This window comes from Apteryx rowi, unplaced genomic scaffold (genome assembly GCF_003343035.1).
Source record: "Apteryx rowi isolate R43461 unplaced genomic scaffold, aptRow1 scaffold_170, whole genome shotgun sequence".
Classification (NCBI taxonomy): domain Eukaryota; kingdom Metazoa; phylum Chordata; class Aves; order Apterygiformes; family Apterygidae; genus Apteryx; species Apteryx rowi.
The window spans coordinates 132,578-149,111 of NW_020447975.1; the positions used below are offsets into that span (position 1 = coordinate 132,578).

General features: G+C 55.9%; 1 protein-coding gene across 1 annotated transcript in view; it reads right to left on the bottom strand.

The window, feature by feature from the left end:
• The window catches only part of ITGA11 (integrin subunit alpha 11), a 61,948-nt gene that overhangs the window by 7,897 nt on the left and 37,517 nt on the right, over positions 1-16,534 (bottom strand). The window contains exons 15-25 of the mRNA XM_026060720.1: positions 16,269-16,399; positions 15,260-15,426; positions 13,426-13,568; positions 12,073-12,183; positions 11,299-11,384; positions 8,865-9,072; positions 6,287-6,385; positions 4,439-4,515; positions 2,763-2,852; positions 1,292-1,382; positions 1,042-1,174 (exon numbers count right to left, since the gene is read on the bottom strand). Of these exons, the coding sequence (XP_025916505.1) occupies positions 1,042-1,174; positions 1,292-1,382; positions 2,763-2,852; positions 4,439-4,515; positions 6,287-6,385; positions 8,865-9,072; positions 11,299-11,384; positions 12,073-12,183; positions 13,426-13,568; positions 15,260-15,426; positions 16,269-16,399 (1,336 nt within the window). The remainder of the gene's footprint in view (positions 1-1,041; positions 1,175-1,291; positions 1,383-2,762; positions 2,853-4,438; positions 4,516-6,286; positions 6,386-8,864; positions 9,073-11,298; positions 11,385-12,072; positions 12,184-13,425; positions 13,569-15,259; positions 15,427-16,268; positions 16,400-16,534) is intronic.

Sequence of the window (16,534 nt, forward strand, 5' to 3'; positions counted from 1 at the left end):
ACGCCGCTCCCGTGCCTCCTCCGGCACCCCCCGAACCCCCGTAGCCCCGGGGCTTTGCCGACAGCTGGAGGCAGCTCCCGGCTCGGCAGCAGGGAGCCGGGGAAGGGCTCAYGGCTAAACCGAGGCGGTTTGGGCGCGCACGAGAGCGCAGCGCTCTCCTAACCAGCCTTCCAAGACTAAAACGGCGCCGTCTTTGGAGGAGCCGCGCCGGTCCGGCTCCTCGCCCGCCCCTGCAGGGACAGGGCAGAGTTATCCGCGTGGGACCACTCCGCTCCTCGTGGTCCGGGCTCGCGCTCCCCGCTGCGTCACACATCACGGGCTATTTCTGTTCCCTACCGAGCAAACGCTGCCCAAAAAGGAGGAGCCCGTCAGCCTCATGCGGGGAAAGTTAATTCCCGCGTTTCGTGCCTTTTCCCCAGCCGGCAGGCAGCCTCGCCCGGCACGGCGCCCCGGAGCGCTCCAGGTGCCACGGGCAGCTCGCCGGAGCTGGGGGTGCGAACCCCCCCCCCGGCCGGGGCCCGGAAGAGCCCCGCCGCTGCCCGCTGCGGAGGGCTGGGGCTCGTTGCGGAACGCGAGGCGCGCGCGGCTGCGGAGGCGGCRTGAGTCACGGCATACCTAGCGGCTCGCTCCAAGCCCTCCCGCCGCTTCCCGGCCGCTCGGGGCTCCGGTTTGTTCCAGAAAGCTAATTCTTTCAAGACCCTCAAGAATTCGTTAAACACCAGAGGGAGGTTTAGCTCTGAGAACTATTTGGACTAAACCCTTTGGCTGCTACCATTTTCCGTGTTCCCAGCCAAGCGAACGCCGAAGGGAGAAGCCCCGGGACAGCAGCACGGGYCGAGGCTTTAACACGGGCTGGGAACGGGCACACGGAAAGGAGCTACCCGCTGCGGGACGCCACTGCCGACCTGCTTCCCGCGGCATTCGGAGCCGCTTCCCGGCCACGTTTAGGAAGCCACGGCGGCAGCTCTGTGCCCACCTCGCTGCCAGCCCCATAGGGGCTTCCCAATTCCAGGCGCTCGGCTCACGTTAATGGGGCAGGACCCCCCCCTCCCCTTCCTACCTGGTCCGTAGCGAAATCCGTCAGCAGCAGCAGGCGATTCCCGCCTCTGGTGGCCACCGGGATGGTGAACTTGATGGTGATYCCCTCCACGGGGAAAAAGCCCAGGTTCTGCAGCTGCAAGGGCGGAGGGAGCTTTTCCCACCGTCGGCACCGGCACCGGCCCCGGGCGCGAGGGTGGCGCGGCTCCCGGCCGGGGGGGCTGCCGGTGGCCGACCTCAGCCTGCTCCTCACCTTAAACGTGCAATGAAACGGGGGGCCGATGCTGTCGTATCGCTCCAGGGAGCTGTTCGACTTGACCTCGTAGTAGTCCAGGCTCGACGCCCTGCCGCGAGAGAGCAGAACAAGTCGCGTCCCCGCGCCGAGCGGCGAGGCCACCGCGGGCCACCGCGGCTCCCGGCCGCCTTGGCCCCTCTTGCAGGCGCCTTTCCCGAAGAGAGGGCTCTKTGCCCGGCCTCTTGGCGAGCGGAAACCATTCCCCGTCCGCACCTCGCGAAAACAAAAAAAAGAAAAGGGGGGGGGGGGATTTTCACGCTATTCTGCTTCTGCAGTATTTTCCCCTTCATTGTATAATTTTYCTCACGTCTTTAATGTAACAGAGACATCCAAGGCCTTGATCGGCGGTTTTGACTTCGCATGTAAATCTAAGTAAGTAAATCAAATTTATATTTCGCAGCTGGAGAGCAGGGGAAGGAGCCAGGAGCATCTGATCCGCGAGCTGCCGCCGGGCTGCCCCGCCGGACGGGATGGGACGGGATGGGATGGGATGGGACGGGAGCGCCGCGGGAAAGTGCCGGCACGGGGCCGYGCGCTCGCCGCTGCCCGCACCCGGGGCGCGCGGCCAGAAAACCCAAACGCCCCCCAAAACCGCTCCTTCCTCTCGTCTTCCCACCATGCCCAAACGTGGGTTTTCCGTTGTTGCTTTTCTTCCAAGCTCTTCCTTCTCCGAGGAGGGTGACTCGGACTCAGAGTCCTCCCCCTCCGTAAATTACAAGCAATAAAGTGGCTTTATTTTCTGTGCCCCACTGCCTCAAGTATAAAAAAAAAAAAAAGAGTGGCTGAAGGCCTCCAAGATCTGGTAAGAATTACAGCAGGCGGCGCCAGGGAATGTGCTTCTCGGGGCTGCGTTTTTTTTCTTATAATCGGGTTAATAAATTATCATCTGTGCCTTCGCTGCCTGCTCTCCTTGGACAGAGGACGCACCGCACTTGGGGAAAGCGCTTCAGCTAACGTCGATGGCCCCAGCCGCCCACGCGCGCCCGTCGCTGCACCTCTGGCGAGGTGGCTTTGGACGGTGCGGCTGCCGGCCCAGGCGCAGCACCGGCTAGCAGCACGCGTTACGAACATCATTATCTGCAGGAAGTAGTTTTTTCCCCTTAAAAATAAAACGGCACTCAYGCGGATTTAATAACGCTTGTGTACGCTCGTGCATTGAAACGCCGTGAAATGCACAGCGCCTCACTGCTTTTCACCGCCGATTTTTCTAGGTGCCTATCGAGCGTTATGCGAGCAGGCAAAAAGCGGCAAACGAGCCGTCCCTGCCGGGCYGCCGTCCGGGAGGCCGCGAGGAAGGACCCGCGCTTGCTGCTGCAATTCCCTGCGGCAAATCCCGCTGCTCGGCATCGGAGCAAAAGCGCAACGCTGCGGGCAGGGGCCCGGGGAAGCTGCCCGAATCGCCCCCGGCTTCCCCCCCCCGGGGTCGCACCTGGTGAAGAGCAGGTCGGCTTCGTACTTGAGGTGGAAATTCAGGAGGGCGAAATTGTCGTCCTTGGTGCTCTCGCTCTCCTCGCTGTCGCTGAAACGCAAGCAGAGCGCGGGGCGGTCAGGTCCCGCGGCCGGCGGGAGAACCGGGGCACGCGGCGCCCAGCAGCACCCGCCTGGGACCCRCCGCGGGCAAAGAGCTTGCAAAAAACACGCATGCAAAGCAGCTTTTATCCTTGCAGGAAAGCAGGGGGAATCCTCCGGAGCGTGCCAGCGTCGGGCTGCTGCTCCTGGCTGCCTGGGCACCGCTGCGGGGCAGGAYGGGAACACGCCAAAGGGCATTTGCTGCCGGCACAGCACCACTCGCGGGCTCTGCAACGCTCGGCCCTTTCCCCTTGGAGCCACCACGCGCCGGCACGAGCCCACCCGCGGGACCGGGCACCGGCTGCAGCGCGCAACCGTTTCGCCGTGCTGGTGGGGGAAACCGGTGGCGCAYGCGGGCTCTCGCGTTTTGGCCCCCCACGGGGGCGGTGGGAAGGATGCAAAGTGCGTGTGTGGATGCCACAGCAACCTTCTGCAAACACTTTCCCCCCGAGCCCGGGGCAACCGCCGCGATGGGGAGCATCACGGACCGCACCAGGGCGAAGGAGGGACGCGGGCGACCGCGGGGGCTGGGACCCCCGGGCTGCCAAGCCGTGCAAACGCGGTCACAACCGCAGCAAGCCCTGTCTGAAACCGCGGGAAGGTTTTCTGCCCTGTGCTGCTCCTGGGGGGGCTGCTGCCCCGCGTCACYCGCCTCCTCTTCCTCCGCTGCAGCCCAGCATTTCTGGTGCACGGGGGCCGTGGGGAAAGCCTCAACGAATGCTTTTTGGCAAAAGCATAGAGAGGAGCACTTTTGCTCCGTAACTTTTATTAGCCCAAGGCTGTAAACGTAGATCATTTGGAGGAAGGTTTCCGGTGCCCTCACTGGAGCGTGCAGCAGTCTCAAACCAGTCCTGCACGTGCACCAGCCCCGGCACGGAAAAGCCTTGGCCGCCCTCCGGCACGGTGATTGATGAAAATGAAGAAAAGCCCCAGTGAGATTTCACTTGGCTGCCAGGAAAATTCACCTGGGCCAGGCGAACGGGTGAGGAGAATTTTGCAAGGGTGTTACGAGACGTTTTTTCCTGGGAACGTCTGCAGCTGGGAAAGGGGCTAGATGAAGAAGCCACGGTTAGAGGCCCTTTCCATGCAGCTGCAGAACCTGGCAGCTATGGCACAACGTTTCTATATATACACACAGAAAAAGTATGAATGTAAATATATAGATAAATAAAGGTAGCCTGGCTTCCGAATTCATCGCTGCATACTCCGTAATAACCAATGGCAATCTAGTTTCCATGCAGCTATTCCCCCAGGGATGCCTCTGGAGGAAAGCCAACAGCATCACMTAAGCGTGCTAGCAGCTAGGGGAGATGGAAACCCCGGCTCCAGTCAAGGGCAACCGGAGCAGCGGCCGGTCCGTCCTCTCCAAACCCGCACCAGGGAAATGGCTCGGGCAATTGCAGAGCGGGGGCAAGCGGTGAAACCAGCAGCCGGGGAGCCGCGGTGGCGCGGCAGGAGGCAGGATCGGTGCAGACAACGCCACGTCCAGGCAAACCCGTGAAAAGGGAGCAGAGAGGAAAAAATGCAACCGTTAACCTGTTGGCAGTCAAGTAGATCTCCATGCTYTGAAGAAAAATCGACTTGCTGAACTCAAAATCCAGGCGAAAAGCTACCTGCAGAGATTGAGAATGGATTGGAGAGAAAAAAAATTAGGAAAAAAAGAGAGCGTGCCATCCAGGCGTGGAGCGGAGCCGCAGCAGCGAGCGCGTCCTCCGGCCAGCCCTGCCCCTGCCCCTGCCGCTCTCCGTGCGCCAGGCAGCGCTACAAAACGCAACGGGAGAAGCCGCGGGCTCTAGCTAGAGCCTTATCTTTCCAGTGAGAGAAGAGACCGCACCAGGACTTTTTTTCCTCTGCCTGTACGCTGTATTTTTAGTTCTTAGGCTGGAGAACAAAGCAGCCCCCCTCTAAAAGGGAAAATCCCCCGGGGTCTTGCAGCAAGGGGTCGTTAACTCCCCTCTGCAGCGCGGGGTCCGCGGCAGGGGAAGGAGCGCCGGCGAGAGAGTCCAACAACAATAAAATGTGATGAATGTCACATCTGCAAGAGCCGCGGCAATGACCTCAAACTGTCTGGGACTGCACAGCTGATTATAATATTAAAGCTCCTGCTGCTCTCGGGCCAAATTTCCATTTCCAGCTTGTCTTTGTTTTGGCAGGACCTGGACTACCTGATGCCACGCAGATGCATTCTCAGCCCTTGTAGGTCATGGGGAATCAGGCAGCTCCATTTTCATCTACGGCCACAAGCATCCGAGACCTCTTTATTTAAACTCTAGAGAGGTGCCTGAAGCACATCCATCATTTTCAAGCTTCTGACAAGCAAAGGCTTCAAAGTAATGTACTGATTTGTGTCTAGGAAAGATTTTTTTATCATGACCTGCTTATATTCTGCTTGTATCACACCACTTTCCTGTGAGCATGTGGGACAGGCAGGGGGTATTTGGTAAGGGAGATGTCAGATGTTTGCGTTTACCAAGTCACGTTAGGAAAATGCACTGTAAAAAGTAAAGGTGGAAAATCCGGATCCTAAAGATCATAAAGTTGCATCTGCCATCACTCTACGGATTATCCCGTGTTCCCTGCAAGAGGGAGGCTCAGATTTGCTGGGTCTTTCACGCGGTGAGCCTGTTTCGCACAAGAGCAGTCCTAGCGACAAGGTCCTGGCTTGGCCCCATGTGACATTAGCTTGCTTTTCATCACCTTAACGCTGCATGTGACGTTTGCAAAGTATCCAGTGCTACGGAACTAAAATGGTTTTATGGCTTTTAAAAAAAAAAATGGTACTAAGTGAACGTGGCTTTATGCCAAGCACTGCGAAATGCTGTAAGGTGGACTGTGGTCTGGAGGATGCCACCACCCCGAGGGGGCTCGGGCAGACTTACGGGAGGGTCCGGATAGACCCCGGCTGTTCGGAGCACGAGAACTAGGAAGGTGCCCTACCTACCGGGGGAAGGTGACTCATTTTGCAAGCAAGGGAAGTCTGGTGGTAAATTACCAGCAGCGGTTCAAAGCCAACGTTAAACTGCTCCAAAGGATTAGAGTCAAATTCTTTGACTCAGAGGAGCTGGTTTTGATTTTGTGGCCTGAAGATCCCCTGGAATTCAAGGCAGCTTTTAGGCAACATCTCAGCCATCCAAGGCCCCCTAACGCGCCTTTCAAACACCAGCAACATTGAGGAAAAAGGAAGAAATCAAGTATGTTTAAAAATCCTGCTCAAGCCTCCCGCCTGCCCTTGCAAAGCCCGGTCCCGAGGGGGTGGTGGGAGCAGGGAGCAGAGCACGGGAACAGCTTCGCCTCGGCAGGGGGGTCCCGTCCCCACGTGGGGCAGAAAGCCCTTTCCCCCCCCGTGCACGCCACCGCTTGCAAAGCGGGAGGCAACGGCTCTACCTTGGCCTTGGCTCGGAAGAACGGGTAGCTCACGTTGCACGTTCTCTTGTTGGGATGCTTCTCCTCAGTCACGCATTCGATGTTGACGTCCGTGTCGTCCTAAAACAGGATGCAACGTGTCCGTGACCCGGGGAGCGACACCTCCCACCTCCCATGAGTCCCACGGCCGGGCTCGTTACGGACACCGGCAAACGCCCCTCTCGCGGCTCGGCAGACGGCCTGGAAAAGGTTTCAACTTGGGGGCGGAGAGAGGAAAAAACCCTGTTTGCTGCAGGCTAAAAGTCTTTCCCGCGCCGCTTCATTTCCAGGGCCATTCCCATTTCTAACAAGCTACTTGAAGCATTCTGATTTAAATCCTGTTTAGAAATTTAACTAGAGCAATGAATGAAAAAGACCCAATAAAACTGATGGTTCTTGGCACAGTAATCGTAACGAAGAACGTTTTTCTACGATCAGGAGTCACAGGGAAGCATCAAGAAACAACACGATATATTATTCTGTACAGTCATCAGCTAAGGAGCAATATTTAATTTACTAGTCCTGACAGTTGCATTCCTGCTGCTTGGACGAGCTCCAGCTCCTCAGCTGAGCTGGGGAAGCTCTTAGCCCACTGCAAAGCGCAAAAAAAAAGAGCTTGGGCTCGCGGGGAGACCACGAACACTTCGGGCCTCTTTTCGGCTCCGTGTTGGAGCGGCTCCTGCAAGGGTCTTGGTTCGTGATGGTGCTGCTGGCCGCTGCCACCGGACATGTCCCGGAGAGCAACCGGACCGACACGGCGCCGGCCGGGCACGAAGCCGCCAGCGGTCAGCAGCGGCACGCAGCTCTCCCCCTCGCCATCCTCCGGGAGCGTTTGCTTCCCGGGGCCGGACTGCTTCTTATTCGGGTCTCCACATGGCCTCCGGCACAAACTTCCATCCCCTCCGGTAGCCGATTTGCTTATTTAGAAGTGGCGGCAGCCAAGAACGCATCGGCAGAGCGACGTTTTTATAGCTAGCTAAAAATATTTTGTGCAAACGCCGCCGCATTGCGCTTTCTGTCACCCGGCGTGAGAGTTTTCCTCGGTTAATCTGGAGGAATCTATCAGGAAAGGCGAAGCAGCCCCCTGCATTTTTCTTCCTCTGCGGGCACCACGTCCCACAATTTTCTGCTGGCAGAGCGTTTGGAATAACAAACRCGGGATACGCGATCCGCGGCCGGTTACGGAGTCACTCGGCGGATGGAGGGAGGCTCAGCCGGATCAGCGCGTTCACCGGCAGCACGACGGGCAGCTTCCCGGCCCAGGAGCGCTGCTGGGCGCACGGTGCCCCCGGCCCTGCGAAACGGGCCCCCTCCCAGCCGAAACGGGGCACCGGCAGCCTCCCAGCTCCGGCTTCTCATCCAAGCAGGGACCAGCTCCTGGTTCCCGGGGCACCGYGGAGGCGGGAGACTAGGGATGCCCGGCTGTTTGGGAGCCGGCGATAAAGGCAGAGGAGCAGCTTCGGGAGGAGAAAAAACCTCCCTAATGAAAGGGAGCAGCTGCCCCGAGACAAGCGGTGGCAGGAGTGAAATATTTGCGAGGATTTGGGAAAGGGCGGCTCTTCCCGCGAGCGTGGTACCTGCCGCCAGCAACGAGCAACGTGCTGCGGAGCGAGGTGAAGCAAAAGGGAGATAACGGTGCAAGCAAAGAGCATCTTCTCCCGGAGGACACCTGTGTTTGCGGGAAGGGAAAGCACAGGACTGATGCACGGCAGCTCCCACGGGAAGCCAGAAGAAAGCCTTGAAACGGGGCTGCCCCTGCGCATAAAACTGTCTCATTGGAGAATTTCTGGCCACATCTAGGCTGGCCCCATCTCTGGAGCCCTGGGGGTACCGGAGCCGGTCCCAGAAAACCTTGGCCCCATGAGGACATCCTTGCGGATCCCCTGCGGGATGGGAGGGGAGGCTGGAAGGGGTCGGGGTGGCCGAGGCGAGGTGGGAGGGCGCCCGGAGAGGCGGCGGGGGCTGGCTCGGTGCTCAGCGCTTGGTCGTGTTCCCGTTATCAGCTCATATTTTCAAGAGTTATAACTCAGCTGCAAGAATTCATCCCTGACGGGAACTTGGCGACGTGCAGCAAGTATTTTTAAGCCTCAGAAGAAAACAGAACGGGAGAATTTCATCCGCGTTTGAGAGCGAGGAAATAAAACGGGAAATAATTTCATCTGCATTTGACCTTATTTCAAGCTTTTAGAATGTTTTTGTTTCTCCAAGCTGAAGACTCCACAAATGCTTAGAAACTAACCCCATAAATACACCTAATTTATGAGGCATAAGGAAATTATTGGGCTCTGGTTTAGGACTCTGCTTTCTCACCTAGCCAGGGTTAGGAGCTTTGGTGGAAAGCAACGGATCTCCCTTAGCAGACGCGGGCTAAATAAGACGAAGGTTTCTTCCTGCTCCCTAGCAGTGCAGCAYGAGGATGCCTCCTCGAGCCCCTCGGGGACCGGCTCGACCCCTTCCCCGGGCTGCCGAGGGACCCCTCGCCGCCCCGCCGTGGCCCCCACCTTGCCACGATTCCCCCCCCCCCTTCCCGTAATCGCGGTCTCTTGAAATACGTCTTTACCTTCTGAATCAAGCTCGCAAACTGGAGGTTTCTCGAGAACGAGATGTTGAGGACGGTGCTGTAGGCGTTCTCCCCCCTGTTCTCCAGCGTGGCCTCGACGGCCACCCTCCTCCTGGTGCTCTCGATGATGAAGATGGAGGTGTCGAAGGAGAGCGTGTAGGCTGAGCAGTCCGACAGCGACTTCCTCAGAGCCCTTCTGCAATACTCCCTGGGGCAGGAGGAGAGCGGTACGGGTGAGCGCTGCTTGCGAAACCTTGCCCAGACCCACCTGTGCCCGAGGGAGGCTTCCTCTAAGCCGTGACCCTAAGGCTTGGGGGGATTTTTAATCGCACTGCGGCTGAGCTGGCTGCTGGCAAATAACGCTCCGCAGCCCTGTTCGTACGCTCTCCGGCAGAGCATCCTCATTTCGTAAGTCCCCTACAGCTTGCAGTAGGGTCGCCATAAATTCAGCAGCTCTCCTTATCACCAAGGCAAGGAGATAAAGAAATACACATTTGTTGCCGTGAAAGACAGTGCAATTAATTCTCTGCTCACGTGTCCGTCGTAGGCCGTGCTACCGTGAAAAGAGGAATCGTGTTTCTCACGCAGACGGGAGAGGAACGCTATTTTGCCTGCGATTCTTGGATAACGCTGCCCAGCTGCCTTGGACCCAGCTATTATCTCTTGATACAGCTGAGATTTAAGGAAAAGTGGATCTGACACCATTAACAGAGTAAAGATGACAGGTAGGTTCAGTCTGGCAGAGGTCTCTGTCCAGTTAAGTTTACCGATAGCTACACCTGGGGCCAGCACAGACTCTGCAATGGCAGCAGACAAAGCACATTTCTGCAGACTTGATAGATGTTTGTGCCTTGATTTTCTATATGAAAAAGAAAAGGAAAGGAAAATGTAAAGTGCTGCACATCAGGGCTGTCTTCTACCTTTAACGGTGAAGCAGCCAGGACACCATTTTAAAGAACTAGGTCTGCTCTGACAAGTAACTTCAAAAAGTGATTTTCTCAGCAAAATAACCTCTGTATTGGTTTCTCTTGTAGGGTGTGATCCAAAGTCCACTAATGCCGGCAGGAAAGCTCCACGAGCTTTGGGAGAAACTGGATTAGAGGCCTGGCACACCGGTAGACCACAGCGGCTGCCCATCATTTATCCGTAGGGCTCTAGCCACTAAGATGTATAAATAATCCTCCACCTACAGCTCCCGTCAAACACTGAGCCCACAGCTCAGCCAGGAGCGCTGGATGCACGCGGGACCCCAACGCCAAAGGATGCGCCACGCAGTCCGGGCCGTGCTCCGGGTCTCGCCCCAGGACCGAGAGCTTTACAAGAGACACGGAGCAATAAGTGCTGTGTTACGGAAAACGAGCAAGCTTCAGGTGGCAGCGCTGGCCGTGGATGCAGAGCCCGCTGCCATCAGTGGGAGCCAGAGCGTCGGGCTCTGACGTTCCTCCTGGATAACCTTTACCGGGAAGCACTTTGAGCGATCAGACGTAGCGTACAATTACTTCTGCTGCATGAGTTAAGGCTGTAATTGCCAAGCGGGTAACGCCAGCCTTGCATTTATTCCCCCTGTTATTTGCTGATTTGTCTCCCTGGGGCTCATCACCATGGCATCCAATATTAGTTGTTTTGTGGATTCCCTGAGAAACCACCCATCTGTGCCAAGCAGGCAGGGAACTTGGCAGGGAGGATGGCAAGTTATTAGTCTTTGCTAGGAGCAGAGAGAGAGTAAAGCAAAACAAAAACAAAACAAAAAAACCCCCCCCAAAACAAAGGAAAAACCCAACATGTAGAAGGCACTGAATACGTAGACTGAAAAACTCTGCAATTACTAAAGCCCCAGATGATCGCTTATGGGGGGTGAGCAGCCTCGCACGTTTACGGCAGGCTCCGACTCCCTACCCAGCTGTGATGCCATTTTGTACCCTGCCGCTTTTCTCTCTGGAGTCCGGACAGATCCGGCGAGTGTCCCAGCCTCTCCGCGCTAATGCTGAAGAGCGGAGAAGTTCAGCCAGTCTGTGCTCGGCACGTGGCGACCCTCGGGGATGGGGCGAGATGTGCGCTGGGAGCCCAAACTAACAGGGACAAAAGTGAAAGCATCTCTGCAGAGAGCGAAGCGTCGCAGCTAGGGGGAACAAAAGCTCACGATATTGTGACAAGCCCTTAAGAAATAAATGCAAGTTCTGCACAGAAGATAAAGAAGATTTTTGTGATTCATTGGGCCAGACTTTGCTCTTTGTTATGATGGATTTCATCGCCAGCTCACACACGTGTACTTGCTGGGCATGGAGGAGATGCAATTAAGGCCAGTGCAAAAGCAAAGGTGAAAAGGGAAACCAGCATATAGGGACAAACCCTCCGTAGCCCCAACGCGGTTGGGTTTCAGAGACGGTTTGTGGCACTGGCTAGGAGGACGCTCTGCCCCAGGCGACTGACTCACATGGCACTTGGAACGTCGCTTCTGGCGTCCAGGACCAGGTCAGGGACGCAGTGCTCATCCTCGTTGCACCCGTTCCAGAAAGGCACCTGAGGGGAACGGCAAGAAGAGCTCAGCGACGCTTTGCRCTCCGGGTTACATGCCCAAGAGAACCGGCACGTGCAGTGATCCTCAGGCTGCAGAGGATACCAAAAAGCCCCGCAGCTTCCAAACTTAAGTCCATGTGACTTATACAATAAACAGCACACACGTAATACGTTACCATCATGGGAGAGTTTGGGAATTAAGGCCCCAAGATAAAGATGGAAGTGTTACATTCAGAAAGAAATCTGCTAAAATTTACCAAATTTACCACCGAATTGCCTTTTTAATTCCAACTACAGACACCAATATCCTCTAGAATCATTTGAAACTATCCAGCTTCCACATTAATCACGCTTGAAACGCATCCACCCCTCATCCACTAAGCTCTCATCTTTAACTTCTGCTTAAAGCCAGCTCTCGGGGAAGGCCAGGGCTCACCTCCTGCCCCAGGGAAGCGTTGCATACGCGGCGGTCAGCAAGCCCGCTTGTTTAGCACGATGGTGGGGCAGGGAAGGGGCTGTGTCTCCAGCTGAAATTCCCAAGGGAGGGATTATGCAGTTATGCAGTTCCCAGCCTCCCTTGGCGGCGAGATCCCCAGGGAAAAGGTGCCTGCGGAGGTCAGTACAAACTATCGCCGTGACCCATTCTGCACCATCCTGTGCCCGCTGCTGTCGCCCAAGCACTGCTACGTACCGAGACCTTGAGTGAAGTCGGCCAGCCGTCATCCAGCATGGGACCGTCTTCAGGGCTCACCAGGTCGTAGTCTATGGAAAACGTCACCGGCTTCACATAGTCAGCTGTGTCCTACAGCAGATAAGAGACGTCATTAAAAAAGGCAGGACTCCAGCGTGCGAAGGGCAGCTGAGTCAGAGAGCAAAGCAAGGCAGAATCACAGGCGTGCTCGACTGCGTCATGAAATAAAAGCTGTGCGGTTTGGTATATCTGGTACGTAATCATCTTATCTCTCCAGCTAATCTTTACACAGGGACAGAGGCGACGCGGACTCAGGGGTGCTGTACAACGCCCAGCTGTGCGTGTCTGACGGCGCAAGAAACGCTTCGTCCTGGAGATGCTGGCTCTGAAAAGGCGGATGCTCCGAGGGGGATGCAACTCCAGGCCACGTTGCCTGGGCAGACGGAGCTGTCCCGGCAATCCTTACCTGGGACTTACTGGGCCAGTGACAAAGGTGCACCTTTCCCGTAGCTGCGTAAACCATTTTCATGCGTCAGCCTAGCTGTGCGCAGTGCATCTAGCTGCTCCGAAGCGAGATGCTTCCTAGGCTAAATCACAAGCTCAGTCTCAAACTTCAGAATCAAATTTCCCAGAAGTTCAGGGCAGTTCAGGCTGGGGTTTGAGGCTGAGCCAGTCTGGCAGCACAGCCCTCTCTGGCCTCCGAAGAATTCTCATCATTCGCTGGGAATGCTCGATTTTGGCCAGGTCTGTGCATCAACTGTTCCTCGCTAGCGACGCAGAGGGTTTCACTGGCTACCGATGCCGGGGGAAAGGGACCCTGGTGGTAGGAGGAGTGCAGAGAACGAGGGCGCCTGGGGACTGACACAAAAGCATTTGGTTTTAGATCAGGAGGAGTTTGCACCGAGTTCGGAGTGGGAGGRCAGCCTCATGCAAGTCACGAGCGCACGCAGTCCCTGCGGGCAGCGCTGGCACGGCTAAGGCTTAGAGGAAAAAAAAGCAAAACGCAAGCTGGAACTGCGATGAAGTCACACCTCCGACTGACCAGCTGCAGCGCGCCAGCAGCTCCCTTGGACAGGGTCGGTCCCTGACCACATCAAACCCAGCGATAATAAATCYGGGCTTGGAGATTAAGCTCGGCCTCATTTCTAGCCACGTGAGGCCTTTGAGGTGCTTCCACTTAGCCCCTCCGTCCGTGTCCCGGCGCGTCGCACCGAGCCGCAGTTTCTCCTTGCAAAGAGCAGCCCCACTCGGGCAGCTTCAAGCCCCTCTTGCAGCCAAGGGGGGGAGAAGCCCACCGGCTGCAAGAAGAAGGGCAGAAGAGAAGATGCCAGCCCCGTCCTCGTTTATACCTACCAACACGTGGAAGTTCAGCTTGTCGCAGTGCTCCTGTCCAGCGAACAACGCGAGCGCCTTGTGCGCGTGCCTGTCCGCGTTCTCGTCCAGGTGTGCTCGCGGCGTGTACCTCCGCTCGTCGATGGTGGCGTTGTACCTCATGGCTGGAAGGAGAGCAGCTCGGGTCAGAGGGTTTCTCTGCGCGGCGGCACTTGCTCTATAACAAGACCGGCCCAACAACACGCTTTGTGCGCTCCAATTCCAATTGCTAAGTCAAAAGCCTCTTAAAACAATAAGGAAGGTTTAAAAGCCTACGCTGTATTGCTCCTGTCCATCTGCATAGCTGACACCACTCACAACGTGCATGTTCAAAGCAGGGTGCAGAGAAACCGTAAAGGAAAAAGTTGGGATTTTTCAAACAGACTTCTTGTTTCAAGCATCCGCATTCCAGACTGAATGAGGAGCTTTGAAGATGGGCGGTTTCAAGGCACTGAGAAAAAGCTGTACAGAATATGTAAATATTTGCTTTATATATATATATATTCACTTGATGGCCCGAACTGGTTGTGAAGGTGTTGCTACCCTGGTGCGCTGTCCTCTCTTAAATGCTTTACTGGGAAATCATTTATTTCCTGCAGTGCTGTTGAAGAGAAACAGAAGATGCCCAAACCCAGTGCCGAGCAGGAGGGAATTTGCACCCGCTACACCAATGCAATGCAAAACACACCAGAAAGTGAGAAGTCCGCATCAGTCCCCAGCATGCACCCTCCACCGGCTGGCTCTTCTGGGGGGCAGGCAAGCACTTGGCTTCTTGCCCTGTAAGCTCTGTAATTACAGGAGTTGTACTCGGTAGTACAAGTCAAAATCCTTGCTCTAGGGAATGGGAAGTTTTCCTTTGGCTTTGGCTGGGACCAAGTTTCATCTGCCATGTAAGGGCCTCTAACAGCGTTTGCCGCTGCCTGTTGGTGTGGGTCTCGGGAGGGCATGCTGCTTTCATTTCCTCTCGCTCCAGCTGAGTCACGGGCATCCTCCGGGTAGACTCAGGGTCACAGCAATATGCAACGTTTTAAAACCAGAGCTAGCCAATAAATGCATAAAGATTCTCTGAGATGTTAGTGAAGCTTGGGCGCATATGGTCCACAGATGTCCTTCTGAGACGAAGCTCATGAGCTCCGTGTTTTTGCGGGCACTGGAGTCATTTCATGCAGAGACTGCAGAAGAAATGGGACACAATTTTGTGACACCTTTCCTGAAAGAGGATGTCTCAGAAGAGCGTCCAGCGTGCCCAAGCGTTATGCCGAGCGTAAAGGACCCAGCAACGGGGCCCCGCTGCTGGTCCTGCTGATCTGCGAGGTGGCAGGCGACAGCTTCAGCACGCGTACTTGTGCGAGACCGTCTCTCTCTAAGATGCCACGCTGGTCATGTCTTCTGTCTCCTGCTTAACGCTCAGGCTGGCCAAGCTGTGTGATCATGGGAGTCGTTTTCACACTCACACAGATATGAAGCATCATCTTGCAAGTCCCTCAGACCCGTGAGAGGGCTTGGTTCCAGAGGACAGATGTTAATAAGGTTATAGCCTCGGGGTGCTTCTTAGCATTGCTTAATAATAGTGCTGGAGTCCCTGGTACACGAGTTACGAGCCAGGGTAAGGGGCAAAAGTAGCGGGGCTGGGGTATAGAAAGGACGTGCCAGACGGCACAGGCGCGCTCCTCCAAATACACCGAGCTCTTAGCTCATTTCCCTCAGCAAAAGCAGGGCTGCTGTGCTCTTCCTCACGCCTGGAGAGCTAAAGAATAAGCGAAAGAAGTTTTCCTCATTTAAGCAGCAGTGCCACAAGAGCAGCAGTGCCACTTACCCACGCTGGCCRTCTGGAAGTGGGCAGAGAGGAAGACTGCGGTGAAGCAGACGAAGGCTGACATGCAGGTGGCATCCTTCCCATTGCGCTTGCAGTCCTTGGTGAAGATGTTGATTTTGGACGGCTCGAAGCGGATGCTGGCGTTGATTTGGACGACGCTGCGGGACCTGCGGGGCAAACAAGGGATAAGGAGACGTGTTGTGAGGTTGACCACAGCTTGCTGTGGCCAGCAGAGCAGCGTCAGGCCTTTGCAAGCCTTGGGGCCAGAGGAGCTTGCTGCCTCGCTTGCTGGAGTCCCATCCACCCCGAGCTCGGCACCGTCCCCTGCCTGCGTGGGACACCTGCACGTGGCCACAGCAGCCTCCAGAAGGCTCCCATGTCTCCAGAATCGCTTTTTTGACACTTTTCTTGGCATCAAAAGGTGCTGAGGATGACCAAAGGCCATAATGGCATGCTCATCCGGCCTTGGCTTGGCTGCATAGTAATTGAAGAATAAGATCGCTCTGCTGCACGCACATTTGCCTCCAGCTTATGCCAGCGAACGCACTTGACACTGAGCAGGATTTGGCCCTTGGTGCGTACATAGCACTTTTCAAGCCAGACCCTGGGGTGGGTTTGCGTAGCGCATCTCTGCTGGAGGCAGCGAGGCACAGCTAGAATCCATCCTAAGAGCTTCAGGGGACTTTCCAAACRTAAACCAATATTTGGAAATATTAAATTGTCTATTTAATAAGAACAGAGGGAATCTGGGCAAATCACAGTAAATAAATTAGCTGGTTTGAAACTTCTGGGGAACTAACGATGAAACTCGATGCAAAAAAACTCTGATGTCCTTCTAGGCCTCAACTGCATTGTAAGACAGCATCYGAAATCCCACGGCCCCATCGGACAGGGGATTTTTATTGTGGAAAGACTGGTCAGATTTTAAGGGTAAGACTTATCTTAAAAAACGTCAACGTATGGCAGTGAACTCGGGGCAGGGGACAGTGCCAGATGAGCTAYAGCTAACCATAACAGCACGGCATTCCCAAGAGAGCCAACTGCTAAGTCTATGAGCCCGTCTTCATTCAGATCCAGCTGTCCATGGATGCTGCATCCAAAATACATCAGGCCYGGTCCGAGGTCCACAGCTGCTATCCTCTGAAAAGCAAAAGGGAAAAAAATCCAGCCTCAATTCCRGTAGGAGCATCGCTGCCTGCCTGCRAAGCGAGCCTCTGCGTCCGTGCTCCCGCTAGCRAGCCGAGGAAGGCATTTGCGTGTGCACGCAGGTGYGYG